Source organism: Octopus sinensis, linkage group LG1, assembly GCF_006345805.1.
Source record: "Octopus sinensis linkage group LG1, ASM634580v1, whole genome shotgun sequence".
NCBI classification, from domain to species: Eukaryota; Metazoa; Mollusca; class Cephalopoda; order Octopoda; family Octopodidae; genus Octopus; species Octopus sinensis.
Window position 1 is genome coordinate 194,987,429 of NC_042997.1, and position 26,431 is coordinate 195,013,859.

Genomic DNA, 26,431 nt, shown 5'->3' on the forward strand with positions numbered 1-26,431 from the left:
AACAAATTCAGCCCAGTACTTATATTTTGCAAGCCTAGTACTAATATTATTGGTCTCTTTTGCCAAACTGCTAAGTTATGGGGGACATAAACACATCCGCATTGGTTGTTAAGTGATGGTGGGGAGTCAAACACAGACACACCTACATAAATATATATATATATATATATATATATATATATATGCTGATGCCAGTGCCGCCTTGACTGGCTTCTGTGCCAGTGGCACGTAAAAAGCACCAACCGATCATGGCCGGTGCCAGACTATCTGGCTTCTGTGCCGGTGGCACATAAAAAGCACCCACTACTCTCACGGAGTGGTTGGCGTTAGGAAGGGCATCCAGCTGTAAAAACACTGCCAGATCAGACTGGCGTCTGGTGCAGCCTCCTGGCTTCCCAGACCCCGGTCGAACCGTCCAACCCATGCTAGCACGGAAAACGGACGTTAAACGATGATGATGATACATATTTATATATTTATAAGTCCTGGGGTCAATTTGCTTGACTAAAGGCGGTGCTCCAGCATGACCACAATTACATGACTGAAACAAGTAAAAGAGTATCAATATTTACATACACTACATGATAACCTGTCTACCACTAACAGTGACACAGCAGCCATGTAGAAATGGCACCCATTGTTGATTGGGTAGCCTGAGGCAAACGGTTATATCTTTGCTGTGTGTTACATCATAGTAGCTTCTTTAATTTCACAGCTTCATGTACAAAAATGTTTAACTCTTTTACTGTGGAAATCAGATATATCCACCTAAAATTTCATTTCTCTTAATTACAGAAAGAGTTTTAAATACTAATTTATCATTTGATGAAGTATGTTATGTTTGGAAAAACTTTTTGCTGAGATATGTCAAGAAGATATGACAGAAAATACTAATTGTACTTTTTGGTAGCTATTTAGCGTCATTAGTGGAATAACCAATTTCACAGTTGAAGGATTAAAAGAAGGAAAAAGACACAAATGTACAGAAATGTTTGCAAGAAGGTGGGGAAAAAAACCTAGAAAGGATTTTGTTTAAAATTCTAGGAATTAGTTAAGTGTTCTTATAACAAAAAATAAACAAGAACCATGTCTCCACTCTTGTAAAAAAAACAAGCAAACAAAAAAAAAACCCAGATTCTGATTCTGTCTGACTCCATCTCTTCACTAGAAAAAAAAATCTATATATTAAACAAATGATGCAGAAGGAGAGCTTCAAGTACATTGACCTGCCATCAGAAATGTGAGTTTTAAGTACCATAAATCCTCGAGTATAGTCCACCCTTGAGTATAATACGCAGGGGATTTTTAGGGGGACTGTACCTCTGAAAAATCTAAACCTTGTGTATAATACGCACCCCTTCTCTAACTTGAGTCAAGGCGGTCTATATAACGTCCTTGGTTTGTAAAACTGTATACAGTAATGTCCTTTATTATTATTGTATATATAACATAATGCAAACATGTAGCTTTTTTGAGCATTTTGTTTACAGAAAATAAAGAAATAACCGTAATAACGTTTAATAAATGTTATTTACTGCAAGTTATGGATGATTCTTTTATGACTTCATTGCTTTCAGGCTTAGCTTAAGGTATTTTCGCGTCTGACATCACAAAATGCGTCTGAATAAACATAGCCAGACAGCAAATAGAGACTCGGACATTGCTTAGAAAGTAATTTTCATTTTTAACCTCGTATATAGTAGGCAGTAGGGATTTTGACCTTTAAATTTTGGGGAAAAAATGCGGATTATACTCGAGGATTTATGGTAGATCCTGCCATTTTGATTGCTTTATCTGCTGAGTATGATAACAGCAACACACATTCACTGGACAAAATGGGGTCACTACCCATTGAACAACCAAAATAGCAGGACCTACATAAACTCACAATTCTAAAGCATTCACTTCTAATGATGGCCTTTGTGCCTGAAATATATAAAAGTAACTCAACTTCCCATTTTCACATTGTCAGAAGCTCTTCTTCATTATATGTTAGTTTACTCCTGACTTACAATGCTTCAAGCAAACTACACCACTCTTCAACTGCATATTTTTTCTATGACACCAACAATGATTATTTCTACAGACAGCTGTTTCAAATATTATCTAATGAGGTTAAATGAGGCTGAACATTAGACAGGAATCTAACTTACCGATTATATATTAATCCTGTAAGTGGATAATCTGTTAAAACCTTCATGTTATCGCAGTTTTCAATATCAGTTCCCCAAGCAATAAGTGACAAATTTTCTCGGGCACACATCTCCATAAGTTCTGTATCTTTCAGTAACTCTTCTGCATGAGCACAAATACCCTTAAAAATAGAAAACAAACAAATAATGTGTAGATTAGACCAGGGTATGGTTGTGTAGTTAAGAAGATTGCTTTGTAACCATACGTTTTGGGTTCAGTCCCACTTCATGGCACTTTGGGCAAGTGTATTCTACTATAACCCTAGGTTGACTAAAGCCTTGTGAGTGGATTTGGAAGATCGAAATTGAAAGAGACAGTTGTGTGTGTGTGTTAATCAAAGTGTACGTGGACAGATATATGAGTGCATTTTTTTCCCTAACTTATGAACTCTTAGATGGCTTGCTTACACACACCCTCCTCCTCCTCATCATCATTTAATGTCCGTTTAATGTCCAATGCTGGTGTCATGTAAAAAGCACTCAGTACAACAGACAAGTGGAACCTGGTGCAGCTTGCCAACTCCTTTCAAGCTGACCAATTAATGCCAGCAGACATTTAAAGAGTCTCTTTGAGTGGCTCTTTGTTTAGAGGTAAAACTAAAAGCTGATAAATTTTACTTTCATTGTTTTCCCTAAATTTAATGTTAATTTTCATAGAATCGACAAACAATGGTGAAAGAACTACTCACAGGAAGAGATTCAGCCTTCGCAAAGCTAATAGCAGTGCTTGTTGTATGGCAACGGGCATCCTTGTAGGACATCCAATGACTATTTATTCCCTGTGTCAAAAACAGAACAGGATACTTGTTCTGTTTTAAATGTAACCTGTTAAAAATAGAAATAGAAATAATTAACTGATTGTATACAGAGCTCGGGTGCACTACAACTCATTGGAAAAAGTAGCCAAAAGTGCATGAACAGTACGCAGAATAAGCACAGGATGTGAACAGTAAATGAGTCATTAACGAAAAAGGTGAGGGTGAAGTGGGGGTATCAGGTATACTGTTGGTGAATGTTAGGTGGCGAGCTGGCAGAAACGTTAGCACGCCAGGCGAAATGCTTAGCGGTATTTCATCTGCCGTTACGTTCTGAGTTCAAATTCCGCCGAGGTCGACTTTGCCTTTCATCCTTTCGGGGTCGATAAATTAAGGACCAGTTACGTACTGGGGTCGATATAATCGACTTAATCTGTTTGTCTGTGCTTGTTTGTCCTCTCTGTGTTTAACCCCTTGTGAGTAGTAAAGAAATAGGTATACTGTTGGTGAATGTCAGGAAATATGGAAGTTTTGAAGGATGTAGTGTCTCGGCAACTAACAACTTTGAGTGCGAGAAAATGTTTCCAAAAGTCATGGGTGCTGTGTTGTTCTTTGATTTTGTAAGCATGTCCACAAGTGTTAAATATAAGGAATTCAAAAGTGCCCAAAGTTGTTGTTGTTGGAAAGATGGTGGATAATCTTGTGGGTGCCTACCAAGTCAGTTGCTAGATGTTGGAGCTTTAATGTGTCAAATTCCCAGGGAACCGAGATCTTCAGAGTATGGTAGATGCCTGACAGTGGGTACTCATTTGGCTGCATGTTTCTGAATAGTTTCCAGGAGATTGATATGCTGAGCAAGCTAGGGGTTCCAGACTGGTGATGAAACAATGAAAATCAAAACCTCAAAACGATTGTTGTGGTAGTTTGGCCTCCAGGTTTCACTGAGAGACATTCCAGTCATGACTATCCCACATTTATTGCAGTGTATCAAGGATCACATTATTCCCTTCTTCATCAAGATGCTAAGGCCTGACTTGACATAGATTTGGCTACTGTTTCTAGCAGGTTGTAAAAGCGCTTTTTGGGCTCTGAAAGTTTCTAAAAGAGATATACATGAGTCAGTAAGAGAGCCTCTACACAGCCACTCAGCTTGCTAAAAGTAGCAACAAAATTTCTCTCTCAAATCACACCCTGGTGTCTAAAAAAAGATAAAAAAAGGGGGTATATAAAATAATATTGTCCTAGATATGGTATGTGTATAACAGTCAGGATGGTCACGGGAACATTTTTGATCAAAGTTCAGGTGGATCAAGTCTATCTTAAGGGTTAAATAACAACCATAGGTGAAGTACAAAACATCAAATTATTATCATAGAAACCAAATGAATGAGCAGATGGAGGAGAATAGCAACAACTACCTTTAACATGAAAAACAGAGTGGCTGTGTGGTAAGTAGCTTGCTAACCAACCACATGGTTCCGGGTTCAGTCCCACTGCGTGGCACCTTGGGCAAGTGTCTTCTGCTATAGCCTCGGGCTGACCAATGCCTTGTGAGTGGATTTGGTAGACGGAAACTGAAAGAAGCCCGTCGTATATATGTATATGTATATATATGTATGTGTGTGTGTGTTTGTGTGTCTGTGTTTGTCCCCCTAGCATTGCTTGACAACCGATGCTGGTGTGTTTATGTCCCCGTCACTTAGCGGTTCGGCAAAAAGAGACCGATAGAATAAGTACTGGGCTTACAAAGAATAAGTCCCGGGGTCGAGTTGCTCGACTAAAGGCGGTGCTCCAGCATGGCCACAGTCAAATGACTGAAACAAGTAAAAGAGTAAAAGACAGAGAGAGTAAAGCAGGTACTGATATACTTTTAACGTCGTGAGTAAAGACATTTTCAAACTAAATCCCTACTGAATACTGTTAATTTATTTTCATTAACTTAAACTCCAGGGTTGTCTCCCTTGACCAGCATTGATTATAGAGCAGATAAATTCTTTTCTTCTCATTACGCAAATCTCAATAATAATAATGTTTTCTACTCTAGGCACGAGGCCCGAAATTTTTGGGGAGGAGGCCAGTCGATTAGATCGACTCCAGTACGCAACTGGTACTTAATTTATCGACCCCGAAAGAATGAAAGGCAAAGTTGAACTCGGAGGAATTTGAACTCAGAATGTAAAGACAGACGAAATACTTATTTCTTTATTACCCACAAGGGGTTAAACACAGAGGGGACAAACAAGGACAGACAGATGGATTAAGTCGATTATATCGATCCCAGTGCGTAACTGGTACTTAATTTATCGACCCCGAAAGGATGAAAGGCAAAGTCAACCTCGGCGGAATTTGAACTCAGAACGTAACGGCAGACGAAATACCACCGCTAAGCATTTCGCCCAGCGTGCTAACGTTTCTGCCGCTGCTGCCGCCACCACCACCACCACCACCAGCAATAATAATAATAATTAATTCTTTTTATCGGCCACAGGGGCAGCAATAATAATAATAATAATAATAATAAGGCGATGCATTGTGTTCTCGAGCAAAACACTTCTTTTCACGTTGGTCCAGTCCACTCAGCTGGCAAAAATGAGTAACGCTGCGATGGACTGGCGTCCTGTCCAGCTGGGGAAACACATACGCCATAGAAACCGGGAAACTGGGCCCATGAACCTGGCTAGGCTTTAAAAGGGTGCATTTATTTATTTTTATATTACACTGTTGTTTAACCACCTGAACCTCTCACTACCCAGCCCTCATCTGGCAGATCTGTGATCAAAAGATGCTGCAGTTATGACTTTCCTCTTTTTTTCTTTTATCAAGTATAATATACCTAGGGCTGCATCATCAAATATGCTCATTTTCTAAAGACAGTAAAAGTGTTATTTGTATCCTTTATTACTCAGTCAAATGTGATGCGTATTTATTCACATAGTTTTCAGTTAATCATGCAATATCTTGTAACCTTTCTTGTAAGATATCTTGTAAGATTTTGTAAGATATCTTGTAAGATTGTTTATAGATATCTTGTAAGATTTTGATGCTATGTCTAGTTATTTAGAATGGCATTATAGAATAGGTGTGAAAGGTTGGATCTAACTAGTTTGAAAATAAAGCAGATAGACTATTTTGGCCAGCTAAGGCTGGTTTAAATGCTTAAGGGTTGAGGGAGAATTGGCTGCTATGTCTACCCTACCAGTATACTATCTCAAGGAATTATAACTCATTAAATAGTATATGGTGAATCTAAACATACATTTTTCTACAGAGGTAATAAAAAAAGACAGCTGTACTTACATACAACATAAATCTGGTTCAAATGTTGAGAAAATAATTTTTCGCTTTCCTGAATGCTTAAATATTTTAGCCAATATAATATCCAGAAAAAAGTTGGCATCAAAGATGTCCTCGCTTTCCATTGTGCCATCCTAAAAAAAAAAGGAAAGAAAAATATTACTATATATATATAATAATATAAATATATGCATATATACATACATATATGTATTATGATATGTAAAAAAAAAAAAAAAAAAATTAACAAACTGGGTCAAGAACGCATAACACTTAGAAGACGATACAACAAACACAGACAGGACATTCGAAGCCCTCAGTCTTCAATGTACATACATATGTATATATATATACATGCATATATGGGTACAGGACATCAAAAAAACGTTGAGCTATTTCTGTTTTTGTGTTTTCGTTTTTCACTGTGTTCAACGTTTTTTTTTTGATGTCCTGTACCCATATATGCATGTATATATATATACATATGTATATAGGTATGTACATATATGTATGTGTATATGCATATATTTATATTATTATATGATCGAATGCCACATATCCTTTTCCAAGTAAGTTTTATCTATATATATATATATAGAACACCATGATAGATCGTTAGCTCCTACACACATTTTTTTTCTCTCCTCTTTTTTTTCTCTCCTTGTTTTTTTTTCTCTGTATCTTTCTGTCGAAGAGCGTAGGCTCGAAACGTAAAAGACTTGTTCTATTTCTATTCCTGAGCGCCATACTAATACGTTTGTTTGTTTGTACTCCACCTGCCTTTGTCATTTGTTTATTTTCATAAACCTTCCCGTTATATATATATATATACACACACACACACACACACACACACACACACACACACACACATGCATGGATAGGTAGAAGGGTTTTCATGTTTTGTAAGCAATGGTATCACACACACTGGGTTTGCAAAGCAAAAAATGCACAAAGGTCATCAAATTGTTGATGCAGAAATTTAAAATTCTGAACATAAGTTTCTATAGCTGTATCACTTAAAAATATAGTTCTCTATTTCCAATGATGTTGAGGTCTATCTCTTTTAAGGCCAGCAATTTTGAGTGGTGGGGCTAGTTGATTTGATCAACACATAGTGCCCAGCTGGTATTTATTTTATTGATTTTGGTATTTATTTTATTTATGTCCCTGTAACTTAGTGGTTCAGCAAAATATCAATAAAATAAATACCAGGCTTTAAAGTGAACATAAGTACAGGGGTCGATTTGTTCAACTAAAACCCTTGGTTTTGGTGGGTGCATCAGTGTGGTCACAGTCCAATGACTAAAACTCGTATAAAACAAATAAATGAAAGATAAAATTAAAACTTACAATACATTCTAAAGGGTATTTAATTTCTACATTGAATCCAATTTCTTCAGGAACTTCTTCAAGACATTTCTCAAGGGTAGGAAATGGTTGGTCAGGGTTACCATCTGTTTCGGTAATTGGCACTACAAAAAGAAGAGTTATCAATGAACAACAAAACAACAAAAATAATTCTTTCTACTATAAGCATGGGGCCTGGAATTTTGGAGAAAGGGACGAGTTGATTATATAAACCCCAGTGCTGAACGGATACTTATTTAATTGAACTCACAAGGATGAAAGGCAAAGTTGACCACGGTGGAATTTGAACCCAGAATTTAAAGCTGGATGAAATGTCACTAAACATTTTGTCCGGTGTGCTAACGATTCTGCCAGCTTGCTACCTTTTAACCCTTTCGTTACTTTATTTATTTTGAGATGCTCTGTGTTTCTTTCAATTACTTTAAATATAACAAAGAATTTAGTAAAATAACTTAGTTATCATTAAGCTAGTGATAGGAACATAAATTGTGACTAAGGTTTAGTTGAAGATTTTAATTCAAAACTTATGAAAACAAGAAATTTGTACTCAGAGCCAGGGACGGTTTCAGCCGGGTTGGTAATGAAAGGGTTAATGGTTGCAAAGTTTGACATCATCATCATCGTTTAACGTCCGCTTTCCATGCTAGCATGGGTTGGATGATTGACTGAGGTCTGGCGAACCAGATAGCTGCACCAGGCTTCAGTCTCGATCTGGCAGAGTTTCTACAGCTGGATGCCCTGCCTAATGCCAACCACTCCGAGAGTGTAGTCGGTGCTTTTTATGTGCCACCAGCATGGGGCCAGTCAGGCGGTGCTGGCAACGACCCCACTCAAATCTTTTACACATGCCACCGGCACAGGTGCCAGTAAGGCGATGCTGGTAACGATCACGCTCGAATGGTGTCTTTTATGTGCCACCAGCATGGAGGCCAGATAGCCACTCTGCCAACGATCATGCTCGGATGGTGCTCTTAACACCCTACTAGCACGGGGCTCGAGTGCCAGTAGGGCGACGCTGGTAACGATCACACTCAAATGGTGCCTTTTATGAAGTTATCATATATTATCCCATACCCTGTCTTGTAGCTTTGAAATTTCAATGATGTGGCCTTTTATTTTGAACTAGCAGTATCGCCCGGCATTGCTCGGGTTTGTAAGGGAAATAACTATATAAGCATTTTTAGAGATGTAAAGTATAATAGACATCTCAATATGGCTAACCACAAAGGGGGGTGTTACTGTAGTTTTTACGTTCTGAGATTTAATAAATTTTTAGAGAGTTACTTCCCTTATATATGCCAAAAATGCATTAAAAATGGGAAAAATTGATGGTAAATTTTTTTTAAAATCGTAGACTCATTGTAGACGCACGCTAATACCCAGAAGGGCTCAATATGAATCACGACTATAAGATACCCGGTTTTGGTTACACTGCACCGCAAAATGTGGGAGTAGTTAGGAATCTAAATTGTAGGAGACAGACAGCACACAACCTCACTTTTATATATAAAGATAACATTGTAGGTGAATGCGATAGGCCACATCTGACTGGTTTGAACATAAAACAGAATATTTGGGCTGTTTTAAATGCAAAGGTGTCAGGTACTACTCCTTCTTCCCTAAATACCTACACGTTAAAAAGCATAAATAACCAGAATTTCATTAAAATTAATTTAGGAGAGGTTCTAGAAGAGTTTTCCCGGATTCAGAATTTTATATTAAAAATAATTCATCCCGACAGTATCATTTGGGTGCTAAAACACTTTATTTTTACAAATCCTAATCTTATTTTATATGCGACACATTCCAATAAAGACCAAATCAGAAATGGATAATGTTCTAGTGGAAGGGACAAACTTATAGTAGTTGGGACCTTAATGAGGAATAAATAGAAGGATGACAGGAAAATACTGAATCCAAATATGAAAGATAAACTTTCAAAGCAGCTAATCAATCACCCCCCCCCCACACTCACTCACTCACACACATACACTCACTTACACACACTCACTCACACATACACTCACTCACACATACACTCACTCACACATACACTCACTCACACACATACACTCACTCACACACATACACTCACTCACACACATACACTCACTCACACATACACTCACTCACACACATACACTCATACACATACACTCGCTCACACACACTCACTCGCTCACACACACTCACTCGCTCACACACACTCACTCGCTCACACACACTCACACACATACACTCGCTCACACACATACACTCGCTCACACACACTCACTCGCTCACACACACTCACTCGCTCACACACACTCACTCGCTCACACACACTCACACACATACACTCGCTCACACACATACACTCGCTCACACACACTCACTCGCTCACACACACTCACACACATACACTCGCTCACACACATACACTCGCTCACACACATACACTCGCTCACACACACTCACTCGCTCACACACACTCACTCGCTCACACACACTCACTCGCTCACACACACTCACTCGCTCACACACACTCACTCGCTCACACACACTCACTCGCTCACTCACATACACTCACTCACATACACTCACACACATACACTCACACACATACACTCACACACATACATACACTCACATACACTCACACACATACACTCACACACATACACTCACTAACTCACTCACTCACTCACATACACACACGATCTTATAAAAACACATGCTCTGAAGTGAAGAGTAAACCAGAACTTACTCCAATAATCAGGTTCTTTCAAACGGTAGAACAGCTGAAAAGCAAAATTAGAAAAGTATATTAATTTCAATATTGAATCAATGGAATATATTCTGATTTTTTGTGAATAGATTATTAATAGATGACTTGTAGAACCATGTGTAATTTGAATGTAAAAACATTGATAAGTGACTGAGTGAAATGTATGTAGGTTACTCAGGGCTGGATTAAGACCCATAGAGGCCCTAAGATTTTGGTGGCCCCACCATAATCATTGTCATCGTTTAACGTCCATTTTCCATGCTAGCATGGGTTGGACGGTTCGACAGGGGTCTGGGAAGCCAGGAGGCTGCACCAGGCTCCAGTCTGATCTGGCAGTGTTTCTACAGCTGGATGCCCTTCCTAATGCCAACCACTCCGTGAGTGTAGTGGGTGCTTTTACGTGCCATCGGCACGAGGGCCAGTCTGGCGGTACTGGCAACGGCCACGCTCAAATGGTGTTTTTTACGTGCCACCTGCACAGGAGTCAGTCCAGCAGCAATGTTTTGTTCACGTGCCACTGGCACAAGTGCTAGTAAGGCGACGCTGGTAACGATCACACACGAATGGTGCTTTTTACGTGCCACCGGCACGGAAGCCAGACAGGTGCTCTGGCAATGATGAGGTAATATATTCATAAGTTTGCAATAATTAAATTAAGGAAAAATTAATTTCTGTATTCCATACATTTTAACTAACCCTTTACTATAGAAATCAAAATATATCAACTCAAAATTTCATTTCCTTGTGCAGAAAGCAAGTTATCTTTTGTTGAGGAATGTTATGCTTGAAGCTATTTTGTGTTGAGATATCTCAAGCTTATGGAGGACATAAGACTTGCAGAAATAAAAACAATTCTATTTTTTTGGTAAATATTTAACAGTATTGCTGGAATAACTATGAAATTTAATTTTGCAGTTAGAGAGTTAAGAAAAAATACTCACCTTTAACGACTGTAATTGCTTTAATGTAAGATTTTTGATTAACATCTTTGTATGGTTGTCAAACAAAGTCATTGGCTCTTTCTGGAAATGAAATAAAATAAAGATGATATATTGATGAAGTTTAAAATGGTTGGATATTAGTTTGTGCAGATATCTATGGAAAAAGAAAAGCGTTATTATAATCATCATCTTCATGATTATTGTTTTAATGTCCACTTTTCCATGCTCGTGTAGGTCACTCAGAATTTGTTGAGGTAAATTTTCTATGACCAGAAGTCCTTCCTGTTGCCAACTTTCACCTGTTTCCAAATAAGGTAATATTTCCCCATATCCAAACATGTTTTCACAAGAATATATATATATAAACTAGCAGTATCGCCCGGCGTTGCTCGGGTTTGTAAGGGAAATAACTATATAAGCATTTTTAGAGAGTTACTTCCCTTATAGATGCCAATTCGGGCTTTCTTAGCCATTTCTGTTTTGGTGTCTTCAAGCCATGAAGTCGTTGTTCTAAAAGAACGCTGGTCTCCTTGACAACGCTTTACGACGTTGATTTCCTTACACTCCCTTCCCTACAGCTTCATGAGGGAGGGAAGAAGGGGGAGAAGCAAACAGGTACAGGTGTGACCATGGACGCCAACTCCGCCACCATCGACACACGAAAAATTATGCATTAAAATGGAATAAAAAATGATGTTAAATTATTTTAAAAATCGTAGACTCATCGTAGACGCGCGCTAATACTCAGACGGGCTCAATATGAATCAGACTATAAGATACCCGAATTTGGTTAAACTGCACCGCAAAATGTGGGAGTAGTTAGGAATCTAAATCGAAGGGGACAGACACTCACACAACTACAGTTTTATATATATAAATATATTTGGAACTCCATATTTCACAACATAGCAAAGACATGACACGATATAGGTAAAGAAATTTGAGAAATTTGAAAAGAAAATACGAAACCGGTTATGTCTCCAAAAACTATGTTACTATATGCAAAATTTTATAACATTTTTCTAACATAACGATTTAAATATATTCTTTAACCATATAACACAAGCCTTCTGTAGTTTTTTTCACTCTTTTTTTGTTTTTTATACATCCAACCACGTGCTTTCACATACCAACTATCTCACCTATATATATATATATATATATTTGTAAAAAATGAAGTTCGAAAATGCTGCTATATTATACAATTTTTAATTTTTATATATACATTATAACATATATATACTCTTATATATACATTATAACATATATATACTCTTTACTCTTTTACTCTTTTACTTGTTTCAGTCATTTGACTGCAGCCATGCTGGAGCACCGCCTTTAGTCGAGCAAATCGACCCCGGGACTTATTCTTTGTAAGCCCAGTACTTATTCTATCGGCCTCTTTTGCCGAACCGCTAAGTGACGGGGACGTAAACACACCAGCATCGGTTGTCAAGCAATGCTAGAGGGACAAACACAGACACACATACATATACACACACATACATATATATATACATATATACGACAGGCTTCTTTTTTAGTTTCCGTCTACCAAATCCACTCACAAGGCTTTGGTCGGCCCGAGGCTATAGCAGAAGACACTTGCCCAAGATGCCACGCAGTGGGACTATATATATTATATCATTAATATATATATATATTAATATATATATAAATATATATATATATCATTTAATGTCTGCCTTCCATGCTGGCATGGGTTGGACAGTTTGATAGGAGCTGGAAAGGCAGAAAACTGCACTGTACTTCTGTGTTTGCTTCAGCACAGTTTTCACAGCTGGCTGGATGCCTTTCCTAACTTCATGTATAAATGTATGAATGTGTGTGTGTGTGCCCTTAGAGTTTACTATCCCACTTGGCAACTGATATTGGTATATCCATGTCCCCATAAATATACCAACACCACATTATAAAGGGCATCCAGCCATAGAAACCATGCCAAAGCAGAAGGGGAGCTATGTGCAGCCCTGTCAAACCAGCTCCTCTCAAACCATCCAGCTCATGCCAGCAAGGAAAGTGGATGTTAAATGGAGATGTGACTTAGTGGATCAGCAAAAGGTACTGACAGAATAACAATCAGATTTTTAAAAAAAGTAGGTTGATTTATTTCACTGAAACCTTCAAGGTGGTGCCCCAGCATGGCCACAGTCTGATGACTGAAACACGTAAAATGTTAAAACATTATACATATTCTTTTCTTTTTTACTCTAGGCACAAGGCCCAAAATTTTGGGGGAGGGGACCAGTTGATTATATCAACCCCAGTGTGCAACTGGTACTTAATTTATCAACCCCGAAAGGATGAAAGGCAAAGTTGACCTCGGCGGAATTTGAACTCAGAACATAAAGACAGGCAAAATACCCATTTCTTTACTACCCACAAGGGACTAAACACAGAGGGGACAAACAAGGACAGACAAGCAGATTAAGTCTATTATATCGACCCCAGTGCGTAACTGGTACTTAATTTATCGATCCCGAAAGGATGAAAGGCAAAGTCGACCTTGGCGGAATTTGAACTCTGAATGTAACGGCAGACGAAATACCGCTAAGCATTTCGCCCGGTGTGCTAACATTTTTGCCAGCTCACCGCCTTTAAAATGTTATAAACATTGTGAATGTTTAGAGTTGTTAGTTTTTACATCTATTTTTCTATACTAGCATCCATCAGATATTTGTACAAAAGTTGTTGCAGTTGTTTTAAGCTGTATTGAAGTTTTAAAACGAAACCTTACCTGTTCCATAGCAATATCAATATAAAAGTCATGGTAAATCACAGGTACATGATCTTTTGTTAGGTGTACATCCATTTCAACAAAATCAGCACCCTAGTCAAGAGAGATGGAAAAATTAAAAATTGATAATTCGCAAAAGAATACATTGCAGATTACAAAGAAGTACATATTAGATTCATGCGGCGTAGCCTGGTGACTATTTAGTGTAAGGGAGATAATCTTTTCTAGGTAATATTTGGGGGGATTAGATGTTAGAATTTTAAATTAAGAAACAAGAAAGACGATGTATAGAATAAACACATACACACACATACATATATAAAAACACACACACACACACACATATATATATATAAACACACACACACATATATATATATATATAAACACACACACACACACACATATATATATAAACACACACACACACATATATATAAATACACACACACATAAACACACACATATAAAAACACACACACGCATATACACACACATACACACACAAACATACACACAACATACACATACACAAACATACACACGCACACACACATATAAGTATAAGGTGTATTATGAGCATTTATAGAACACAGTCAACAAACAATTAAAGATGGAGAAGAGATGTTAAAAGTTTGATAACATTTTAATCCATGCATACAATTGTTTCAAATGGTAACACCAACATGTAGGAAACATGGAAGAGATTAAATTAATTATAATTAAATTATATATTACCATTCTCGTCAGTGCAAAAAATGAAGGAAACATCAGAAAAGTCGTAATTCTTCTGTTACAACTTTCCTGATGTTAAGAAGCTTGTTTTGCAATATCATGGCTTTGGGTTCAGTTCTACTGTAGGGAACCTTGGGCAAGTGTCTTCCACTACCATAAGGGTGACCAATGCCTTGTGAGTGAATTTGGTAGACATAAACTTTGTGGAAACCTATCATGTGTGTGTGTGTTCCCCACCCACTTCTTGACAACTGGTGTTGGTTTGTTTATATTCCCATAACAGTTTGGCAAGAGATTAATTGAATAAATACCAGTGTTTAAAAAAAACCATAAATACTGGGGTTGCGCTGTTTGACTAAAACCCTTAAAGGTGATGCCCCAGCATGGCCACAGTCTAATGACTAAAACAAGTGGAAAGTGAAAAAGAAAGGAAAATAACACAATGGTGATTTGTACAGAATTGCCATTCTGATGAAAGGATAAAATCTAATCTATAATACTTACATAGTGACCAGCAGCACAAAATGAAGCTATGGTGTTCTCCATCACAGGATTTCTAGAATAAAAGGAAAATTGAGACATTAAACAATTGCAGTGTGGAAGGTGTTTGTAAGCCATTTAAGAAACACACAAAAGCCGTTCGATTCACTTCAACATTTAAGTTTAATTTGTCAAAATATTTTCGTCGCTAAAATCCGCGACCTGTTCACTGACAAGCAAAAGCTTCATTTCATTAGACACTGCATCTCACTGAAGGTTTGAGACATTAAATTTCTAGTCAAAAGTAACACCACATCTCTTTTATGCATTCTGTCTACATTTTGACAGAATTGATACTTTGAGGAGAAAAAGGATTAAATACAAAATAGCTACTATCAATTTAAAAAAAAAAATTTTTATTATTATAATAATAATAATAATAATAATAAACCAGTGATTGTAGGGATCTCTAGGAATGATAAAAAAAAGGTACTGAAACCTATTTGAAAATGATACCAAGCTTACTATCCCTACAGGAAGTGCAAAAAATTGTGTTAACTGGAACGGCTCATGAACTGAGAAGAGCATTATCGCTGTGAAAACAACATCCATTCATGAATTTATTTATTTATTCATTTTTTAAATACATATTTTATCTGTGAATTTGCGTGTGTAATCTGGGAATGCATACAATGAGCTTCTCTGCCCTAGGTGTATGGAAAACACTCGGCGAGAAACGGAAGAAAATTTGAAGAAAGAAATAATAATAATAATAATGAAATTATTATATACATTGCTCAGGTGCACCACAACTTGTCAAAAGTGCGTATAAAGCATATGCGGTAATGTACAAATGTCTGGGAAGTGAACAGTGTAAGAGTCAGATACATGCTTGCGTGTGTATGGAGGGGAGAGAATCAGGTGTAGTATTGGCAAATCTCAGGAAGCATGGAAGTTTTGAAGGATGCAGTGCTCCGACAACTAACAACTGATGCTGGCAGTTTGTTCCATGCTTCAGCAACTCTTAGCGGGAAAAAATGTTTCCGAAAGTCATGGGAGCTGTGCTGTTTTCTGACTTTGTAAACATGTCCACAGGCGTCTAACACCCGTGGACATGAAAGCATCAATGGTAAATACCAGAATCACATTTGACTCTTTAATACTTAAACTGACCATATCAGTTCCAAATAATCTACCTGTTTTATGTTTAAGCTGGCCAGATCTGGTCTACAGTGTCATTTTAAAAATAAGCACTCACTTCATTGAAATCTTAAAACTATAAAATAATGCATTCGATGACGGGCACTCGTGCTAACGGGGTGGAAAGAGCACCATACGAGCGTGATCGTTGACAGAGCGGATAACCGGCTTCCATGCCAGTGGCGCATAAAAGGCACCATTTGAGTGTGATCGTTACCAGCATCGCCTTACTGGCACTTGTACCCCGTGCTAGTAGGATGCTGAGAGCACCATCTGAGCATGATCATTGCCAGAGCGGCTAACTGGCTTCCATGCCGGTAGCATGTAAAAGGCACCATTTGAGTGGGATCGTTACGAACATCGCCTTACTGGCACCTGTGCCAGTGGCATGTGTAAAAAGATTCTAGCGAGGTCATTGCCAGTACCGCCTGACTGGCCCTGTGCCCATGGCACATAAAAGCACTCACTACACTCTGAAACAAAGTAAAAGAATGGTGTTCCAGCATGGCTGTAGTTCAATGACTGAAGCCAGCAAAAGATAAAAATGTCAAACAGAGGGATTCATTATGAGCAAAGATCAACTTACGGAAGTGTAAAAGAAGAACCCATTCCTCGATGACCAATATGTAACGGATCTTTCTGATGCTGCAATTGTTTTTGATAAGAGAAATCAAGAGAACAGTGGTGTCCTTGAAGAGGTTTTGTAATGCAATATTTCACTGAAAAATAAATAACAGATCAGTTTAAGAAGCAAGAAAGTCCAATAAAAAAAAAAAACACAACAGCAGCAATTGGAGGCGCAATGGCCCAATGGTTAGGGTAGCGAACTCGCAGTCAGAGGATCGCGGGTTCGATTCCCAGACCGGGCGTTGTGTGTGTTTATTGAACGAAAACACCTAAAGCTCCACGAGGCTCCAACAGGGGGTGGTGGCGACCCCTGTTGTACTCTTTTGCCCCATCTTTCTCTCACTCTTTCTTCCTGTTTCTTGTCCCCGACTTCCTATGCAACTGCTGAACCTGGATGCGCATTCATCCATCCGTCGATGCTATCGGTGTCGGGGGTTGACCTGCTTCCTCTTCTGTAGGTCTTACGAATAGCAAAGGACCACGTTACGGACTTCTCCCACTACAGAGGCATGATTTTGCGAGCTCTGGGACGAAGACCGCTTCGCGCAACAGCAACAGCAGTGTCGCTGCCACCGCCACCAAATAATTTGCTTGATACCACAAATTTGCCTGTCAGTTGTTTGACCTTATCCAGATGAGCATGTCCCTTAGTGGCTTACAATATATGCATGTCTGATCCCAAGCAGAAGTAGTGGAGGAGCATCATAGTAAAATGTTGAGAGGAATTCTTTGGGGTTTGAATAATTCACCTCTGGAAACCTGGGTGTTTCATTCAACATCCTTAAATTACCCTTATTCAGGGACCTTTTGAGTGGGATGGGCAACTTGACCTGAAGAAAATTCTAACTGGACCTCACCTACAAGGTCATGCGTTGTTTACCTTGATACGAGATCACTATGTCATGCACATATGGTTGTGATGCATGTGCCTAGTGTACCCTTATCAGACAGGGAGCCATGATGGGTATACTGGGCTTCGTATATTTGTACCCCAGCATCACTCTGATGGCATGTGCTGCTCTTTCATGAATAATAATAATAATGATAATCCTTTCTACTATAGGCATAAGGATCGAAATTTCGGGGGAGGGGACTAGTTGATTACATCATCGACCCCAGTGAATCTCTGGTACTTAATTTATCGACCCTGAAAGGATGAAAGGCAAAAATCAACCATAGCAGGATTTGTACTCTGAACGTAAAGATGGGAGAAATCAGCATGGAAGACAGATATTAAATGATGATGATGGTGGTAATGGTAATGGTGATGGTGTGTGTGTGTGTGTGCACGCATGTCTTTGTGCATGTATGCATAGGTATGAAGGCTGCGAGCTGACAGAATTGTTAGCACGCCGGGCGAAATGTATAGCTGTATTTTGTCTGCCGTTATGTTCTGAGTTCAAATTCCGCCAAGGTCGACTTTGCCTTTCATCCTTTTGAGATCGATAAATTAAGTACCAGTTACACACTGGGGTCGATGTAATCGACTTAATCTGTCTGTCTGTCTTTGTTTGTCTCTTCTGTGTTTAACCCCTTGTGGGTAGTAAACAAAAAGTGTGTGCATAGGCATGCATGTTCCCTTGCCTTGGCATCATGAGATGGTTCTAAAAAAGTATTATTCTCATACAAGCTATGTTGTATGCTTCTAGTTTTCCATGGGAAACTTGTCTGGCCACAGAGAGAAACTATGTGGCTTATTTGTTAAGGTGTTCAGTTCATGATTGTGAGGTTGTGAGTTTGATTCCCGTTGACACTTTATTTCACATTGTTCCAGGCCACACACATGGTACAAATGAGTTGGACCTGTAATTCAAAGCGCCAACTTTGTCACATTCCGTGTCACCCCAAATCTCCCAGAGAACTACATTAAGGGTACATGTGTCTGTGGAGTGCTCAGCCACTTGCATGTTTAACCCTTTAGTGTTCAGATTATTCTATCAAACATAATGCTTATTGATTCACGTTGATTTGAATTAATCATGCATTATCCCATATCTTCAAGATCTTGATGGTGTAATTACTTAATGTAGAATAACATTGTAGGGTAGGTGTGAGAGCCTGGATCTGGTCAGTTTGAACATAAAACAGGTTAAATATTTTGGCAGGATATGGCCGGTTTAAATACTAAAGGGTTAATTTCACAAGCAGGCTGTTCCGTTGATCGCATCAACTGGAACCCTCATTGTCATAACTCACTGAATACCAGTCTGGCAATAGGAAATATCACATTGCTAAGAAACAAGTGAGGGTTGGCCACAAGAAGGACATTTGGGGGATCTTTTCGGTTTGACCGGCAGTTTTTTAAAATAATTTCCACGTAACTAAACACTTTTAAACTTCATATACTGGTAGAATGTGTTTATAAAACATCTTTTTCTCTTGGCTTTATTGAGAAAATTCTATAGTTTGTAAGATATTTGTTGTTTTTTTTTCTTCAATTTCTGCAATTTCAACCAATCAATGACGTCTATTGAGGTGAAAACATTCTGTGCCGTATGAATATGTTCCTCGTTTAAGAAACACATTGGGTTTATTTACATTTCTGAAGAAAAAAAGATACCCTTCCCCCTAACCCCTAACCCTAAAACAAATTGAAATGCAATAGATCGATACTAGGGTCATAATTATGGGTGACAATTTCATATGACACCGCTAGAAAAAACTGCTGTTCAAACCAAAAAGATCCCATTTGAGTGTAGAAAATCTGCCACAATAATTTATGTTTGACCCATGCAAGCATGAAAAAAAATGGCTATTAGATGATGATGAATAATGAAGAAATATTAAGCACTGAGATATCAGTTACAACAAACTACTCACCTTTTATTTCTCCAGCAATTTTTTGATCAAGTGTTGAAATATAAGTCGTTGCTGTACCCAAAGAATCCTTCAGAATTGATGGAAGGATATAGCTATACCCAATATGGGTAGGTCCATTTGTTAATGGATTATTTTCTACAGATGTATGACACCCATAGAAGTCCAAACGGAAGCCCTTCAATTGAGAAACAATAACAAGGATTATTTTGTTTTGCCTTGTTTTGAGTTAAATAACTAACTGTAGTCATGCAAACAATTAAACATCTATACTATAATAAAGAAAGCTGCTTATTCATTAGTTTGGAGTATGTAACTTTTATTCTAAAAAAAAGCAAATATTAAAGTCTGCATTATCTAGAAAATTCCAATAAATTCCAATTTTAAAATATTTTAATTAAAATATTTAGAAGAAGACCTATCAAGCCAAGTAAAGTTGCAATCATGGCAGATACCAATGTCACACAAATGGCACTTGTACTAGTGGCATGTAAAAGTACCTTTCAAGTATTGGGCCTCATGGAGGCAAAGACTGAGACCATTTGACATTATGCCAGGCTTTGAGTGTTGGGCCTCATGGAGGCAATGACTGAGTCCATTGGCATTATACTGTGTTTGAGAAGAAGACACATCAAGCCAAGTAAAACCACAGTCATGGTAGATACCAGTGTCATGCAAATGACACCCGTGCGGGTGTTAGGAAGAGTATCCAGCCATAGAAAACCATGCCAAAACAGACTGGAGTCTGGTGCAGCCTTCTAGCTTGCCAGCTCTGGTCAAACCGTCCAACCCATGCCTTTCTTTCGTTTGTCTATATATATAGTTGAAATTTACAGAAAAACAAAAGACGAAGAGAGGTGTATAAACAACAAACAGGTTTAACGCTCAGGAAAGTGAGAAAGTCTTTTACATTTCGAGCCTATACTCTTCAACAGAAAGGAACACTAGGAAATAAACAAAGAGAGAATAAAAAAACTTGTGGAGCTAGCAGTCAATCATATCACAAATATAAAGCAAAATATAATTGAAATGTATTTTGTTAGGCTGCTGTAAAAGGATCAAATCCTTCTATGTGTATAGATGAGAAAGAGATAGGCTACTTCAAACTGAATAGTTACTCATTACACTACGAAAAGATAAAAAGTTCCAGTGGTGACATAACATTCCTCAAGGTTCTAAATAGCTATTTCATTGAGATAGAAGAATGAATACTAAACAGGTATATTTGTCAATAATAATCTGTCAAATAAAATATGTTACAACTGAACTTACAATCTTTGAAGAGTCTAAAACTTGGCTCTTGAAGGTCAAAACAGAATCTGGTTCGTAGACACAGCCAAAATTACTCTGTTTGGTTGACTGATAATTTTCTTCAGTAAGAACCTATGGGAAATGTGAGAATTTGATTTATATTAAAAATAGCAACAAACAAGAACATTTATAGTGTATTACAGGTAATTATCAAAGGGGTAGGGTGCTGGTGTTTAGGGTTCAAGAAAAACATACCCATGCAATATGAACTCAAATAATGGTTTCAAATTTTGGCACAAGGCCAGTAATTTTGTGAAGAGGGGTTAAGTTGATTACATCAACCCCAGTGTTCAACTTATTTTATCAACTTCAAAAGAATGAAAGGCAAAGTGAAATTTGAACTTAGAATGTAAAGATGGATGAACTGCTGCTAAACATTTTACCTGGGTTGCTAACGATTCTGCCTTTATGTATACAAACATGTTACCTGTTTATACTCCATTGACTGAATGATGGCAAAAGTTATAGAAATCACCAATTAAACCACTTCCTTTAACCCTTAATGCATAGCAACCAAGTATATTTGGTTTCCATACATATGTATTTCAGATTCAGAGACAGAATTAACCTGTCTTTGATAGTGAGGTACTTTCTGAAATTCTCCACATTTCATATGATGTAATACACTCATTTTATTTTTACTGGTCAAGAGAAAGAGGTTATGAAAACCAATTTACATTTAATTTCTACATGTTTGTATGCAAAAATTTAATTGGTACAAGGGTAAATCATTTATATAAGTCACTGAATTTACAAATTTTCCAACCCCTACTATGACTATTAAATTATTACTAAAAAGGGAACAGAAGGTATTCTGGTAGGATGTAGCTTGGGTGAAGAAAAAAATTAATTTGGATCCAGAAGTTGAGAGCAAAGATATTCCAAGAAAGACTACAAGAAGTGATTGGTGATTAACACAGGTAAAATAAAAGATAAATTAGAAAAAACATACAACTACAAACTAGTGCTGGAGATGACACACAAGAAGAGTGTTATTTTTGTTTATCTTTAATTATTTATATGTCTGTGTGTGTGTGTGTGTGTGTGTTGTTTGTTTGTTCCTTCTCGAGCCATGCCTGGCTCATAAGGGCTGGTTTCCCGGTTTCCTTGGCATATAGGTTCCCCACCTGGACGAGAGTCAGCAGAAGTTCACCATTACCTTCTGCTGGAGCCATATGGAGCTTAGGTGTTACGCTCATAAACACACACATCGCCCGGTCTGAGATCCGAACCCGCGACCCCCTCAACCGCGAGTCCGCTGCTCTAACCACTAGGCCATGTGCCTCCACATGTGTGTGTGTGTAATTAGAGGCAATTACACAAATTAAAGAAAAGCACACTTCAGACACACCATAGAGTTGAAATATTTATTAACAGCACGACTTAAAAGAGCTTTACTTGAAGTTTCACAGACACACAAAAAATAGTGATCATCAAAACACTCAATTCTTGGATGTGTGGTTAATAATTCCCCTTGCAACCATGTGGCTTTAGTTTCAAGTTCACTGTGAGACACCTGTGGAAAGTATTTTCTACTTCAACTTTGAATTGACCAAAGCCTTGCGAATGAAATTTGCTGGATGGAAACAATACAGAATCCTGCTGCATCTGTGTGTGTGCATGTGTGTGTGTGTGTGTGTATTTGTGTGTGTGTGTGTGTGTGTGTGTGTGTACATGCATGTTTTCACATTGAAACCATTTGGTGGTCTAATGTGCAAAACCCCAAGGAATAAAGTACATTACATGAAAAGAAGTAAAAATTGGTCAGGGAAAGGACATCCTACCATAGAATATCGCTTCATGAAGTCTCATCCAACCCATACTAGCATGGAAAAATGTGAACATTAAAATGACTATGAGATATATGTGTGTGTATGTATAAAAATTGTTTTAAATTGTTACAATGAAAGCTGGAAATAAAGGAGTTAAAACAGATGTGAAGAAGACAAAAGAAACAGATTACAGTTTACCTTATATTTCAGTATTTCAGGATTAAAACCTCCTTGTCAAGAGAAGATGGAGAGAGGTGATAAGCTGATATCTCTTGCACAGATATGTGCAAAGGAGAGTTGCAACATTCACAGACCAATATCATTATAAAGCCAATCTGCTTTGTGTAATTTACACCATTGTTAATAGGTGGATTCAGTTTAGTAATGAGGATAGCCTCCTTAATCCTTAAATTACCAATGTTTCATTCTGTGCTCATGATGGTAACTGTGATGTCTTGTGAGTGATATTTCTCAGCAAATTTATATATATATATGGAGAATTTAATGTTACATTTTGATACGACATCAAATGATTTTGGAAGCGCTGGAGTTGATGGAGATAATGGTGACACAACATAAAAATGCTTTCAGTAATGTTATATTTAACTATAGAAATTCAACAATAAAGAATTGTCAAAAGTTTTATAGGCCATCATGTTACTGAATGTACTGTGGTCTTAGAATATATACACCACATCTGCATTTTGTAATAAGCAACAGGAAGGGTATCTGGTTGTAGAACTTTACTTCAGAAAAACATCTAATGCATGCCAGCGTGGAAAGCGAAAATAAAACACTGATGATATTTACATGTCTTCATGTTAAAACATCCTTGTTTTAACATCCATTTCTTTTCTCTATGTTGGCACAGATTGGAGAAATCTGGTGCACAATGTATCATCCCACTTTTTAATATTTTGTCATCTCATGTGTGAGGACCAGTGTCAATTTTGCTTCCAGTAATTGTCATTCATTATTCATTAACATCAATCACAACTGTCTTTTCTGTATATATCAGTTGTTATCTTTAATGCCCAGACACCCCTTCACTTCACTAGTTCTTCACAAATTAACATTATTCATCTTATAAAACATTACCCCATCATCCACAATTCGTATCTGTCCAGCTTCCACACATCTTTTATGGGGTCTTACTACCATATAGGCAACATCAAACTCCTTTCATTTGCTTTATGCAACTTGTCTTTCCTCATGGAGAGAGAAGCACTTTCTTGCCAACAGATGGAGCAGCTCTTTGAACTTCTTCCACATATTCCTTACTTTAATTATTATATTTCTGCAACACCCATCTAGAATAATCAGCACTCTATGTTCTTTTATATCTCATTTCTTGTATATGAGTTAGGCCTAACTCATCGTAAAGTCAATACCACCATGACCGACATCCAAACTACAGTGGAGAAGGCTAGCCACTAAATTTGGTTAAAAAGAGACGATGAGCGATGGCTAGAAGGATATTGAGCTTTATTTGATAACCAGCTGATTTAGCAAGCGGGGCCTCATATCAGTGAGGCATTGATGCCGTTGAGAGGTAGGCCCCGAAACAGTACGCATTCTCTCCTGATGACCCCATACACTTGCTGGCTTCCGGAATGTGGAGTTTTTGACTGGTAGCACTTGCATGTGCAAGTCGGTTGCAAGATATCATACATCCATTCACCTGCCCTCTGATATCACAGCTATTTTACCAGACCTACCTGTCGATGTGCTAACACTGAGCTGACACTGATTAAAGTGGACCTGAAATTAAAAACCTGAAAACAAGAAGGTTGTTGCCGACAGTGAAATGGGTGGTCACATCTGGAACTACTCCTGTACCATACTCCATACTAACACAGCAGATGTCAGAGCTAACAGCTACTGGGTGGTCACATCTGGAACTATCCTTACACGTATCAATATTTCCACCAGCAACATAAAATTTATATCTTCGATGCATACCTGTAAAGTACAATGAACATCATCATCATCGTTTAACGTCCACTTTCCATGCTAGCATGGGTTGGACGCGACATTTAATATATTATCATTCCTTTTCTCTTCTTGTCTTCTTGTGCCAAGGCTACATGCATCAGCAACCATGAACCTTCATGCCCAAGTCTGAAGATTCATGACTTTGGGAAAGAAATCGTAGTGGTTTCTTGTTGCTTCCAAGCTTGTTTAATTACACTTTATTTTTATTTCTTTATTGCCCACAGGGAACTAAACATAGAGGGGACATACAAGGACAGACAAACGGATTAAGTCGATTACATCAACTCCAGTGCATAACTGGTACTTAATTTACCGACCCCGAAAGGATGAAAGGCAAAGTCGACCTCGGTGGAATTTGAACTCAGAACGTAACGGCAGGTAAAATACCTATTTCTTTATTACCCACAAGGGGCTAAACACAGAGGGGACAAACAAGGACAGACAAAGGGATTAAGTCGATTACATCAACCCCAGTGCGTAAGTGGTACATAATTTATTGACCCCAAAAGGATGAAAGGCAATGTCGACCTTGGCAGAATTTGAACTCAGAACGTAACAGCAGACGAAATACTGCTAAGGATTTCACCCGGCATACTAACGTTTCTGCCAGCTCACCACCTTTCAAGGTTACCTTTCAAGCATAGGGAATGATTTGCATAAAATCAGAGCAAGTCCACAGATGTCTTGGTATGACAAGACTATCCCCCATCAAATTTCTGTATACCTTGGCCATAGGATCATCCTCTGCTATTTGATTCACAACCAGGGCCCTTGAGTGTACTATCACCATGGGGTAGCGCAAACCTAAGAGTATGTGTTAACTAAGGTTAACTCCACACATCCCAAAACTCTTGAATTCCCAAGATATAGTTATTGCCCAAGACAATAGTATCAGTATTATAGAAAAATACAACATTTTTATAGTAATTTAAACTCTTCATTACACATAAGTTAGCTTGGACAGTAGATACAAATTACTTCTGGTCATGCTGTACAAATATAGTCACACACTTGAACACAGAAAAATAGAAATATTAAAGTTTCATTTATAATGTATACCTTTGATTTTTAGGGTTAAAATTATGGAAAAGTGTGTATTGAACTTGAATCAATACAGCATATTTTATATTCTTTTCATTGAAAATAAACAACAAAATCGTTCATGTCAGATTAACCTCTGTGATCCATATGTCTTTGGATTTTACAACTGAATCTATATTCTTAGCTCTAAGCCTACTTTCTATGAATATATATATATATATATCATCATCATCATCATCGTTTAACGTCCGTTCTCCATGCTAGCATGGGTTGGAGGGTTCGACCGGGGATCTGGGAAGCCAGAAGGCTGCACCAGGCTCCAGTCTTATCTGGCAATGTTTCTACAGCTTGATGCCCTTCCTAACGCCAACCACT

At 37.9% G+C, this 26,431-nt stretch overlaps 1 protein-coding gene across 1 annotated transcript in view; it reads right to left on the reverse strand.

The window, feature by feature from the left end:
- The window catches only part of LOC115217981 (glycerophosphocholine phosphodiesterase GPCPD1-like), a 68,911-nt gene that overhangs the window by 3,218 nt on the left and 39,262 nt on the right, over positions 1-26,431 (reverse strand). The window contains exons 8-18 of the mRNA XM_029787722.2: positions 21,210-21,320; positions 19,941-20,115; positions 17,080-17,212; positions 15,318-15,369; positions 14,079-14,171; positions 11,321-11,401; positions 10,359-10,392; positions 7,595-7,716; positions 6,245-6,375; positions 2,882-3,017; positions 2,154-2,314 (exon numbers count right to left, since the gene is read on the reverse strand). Of these exons, the coding sequence (XP_029643582.1) occupies positions 2,154-2,314; positions 2,882-3,017; positions 6,245-6,375; positions 7,595-7,716; positions 10,359-10,392; positions 11,321-11,401; positions 14,079-14,171; positions 15,318-15,369; positions 17,080-17,212; positions 19,941-20,115; positions 21,210-21,320 (1,229 nt within the window). The remainder of the gene's footprint in view (positions 1-2,153; positions 2,315-2,881; positions 3,018-6,244; positions 6,376-7,594; positions 7,717-10,358; positions 10,393-11,320; positions 11,402-14,078; positions 14,172-15,317; positions 15,370-17,079; positions 17,213-19,940; positions 20,116-21,209; positions 21,321-26,431) is intronic.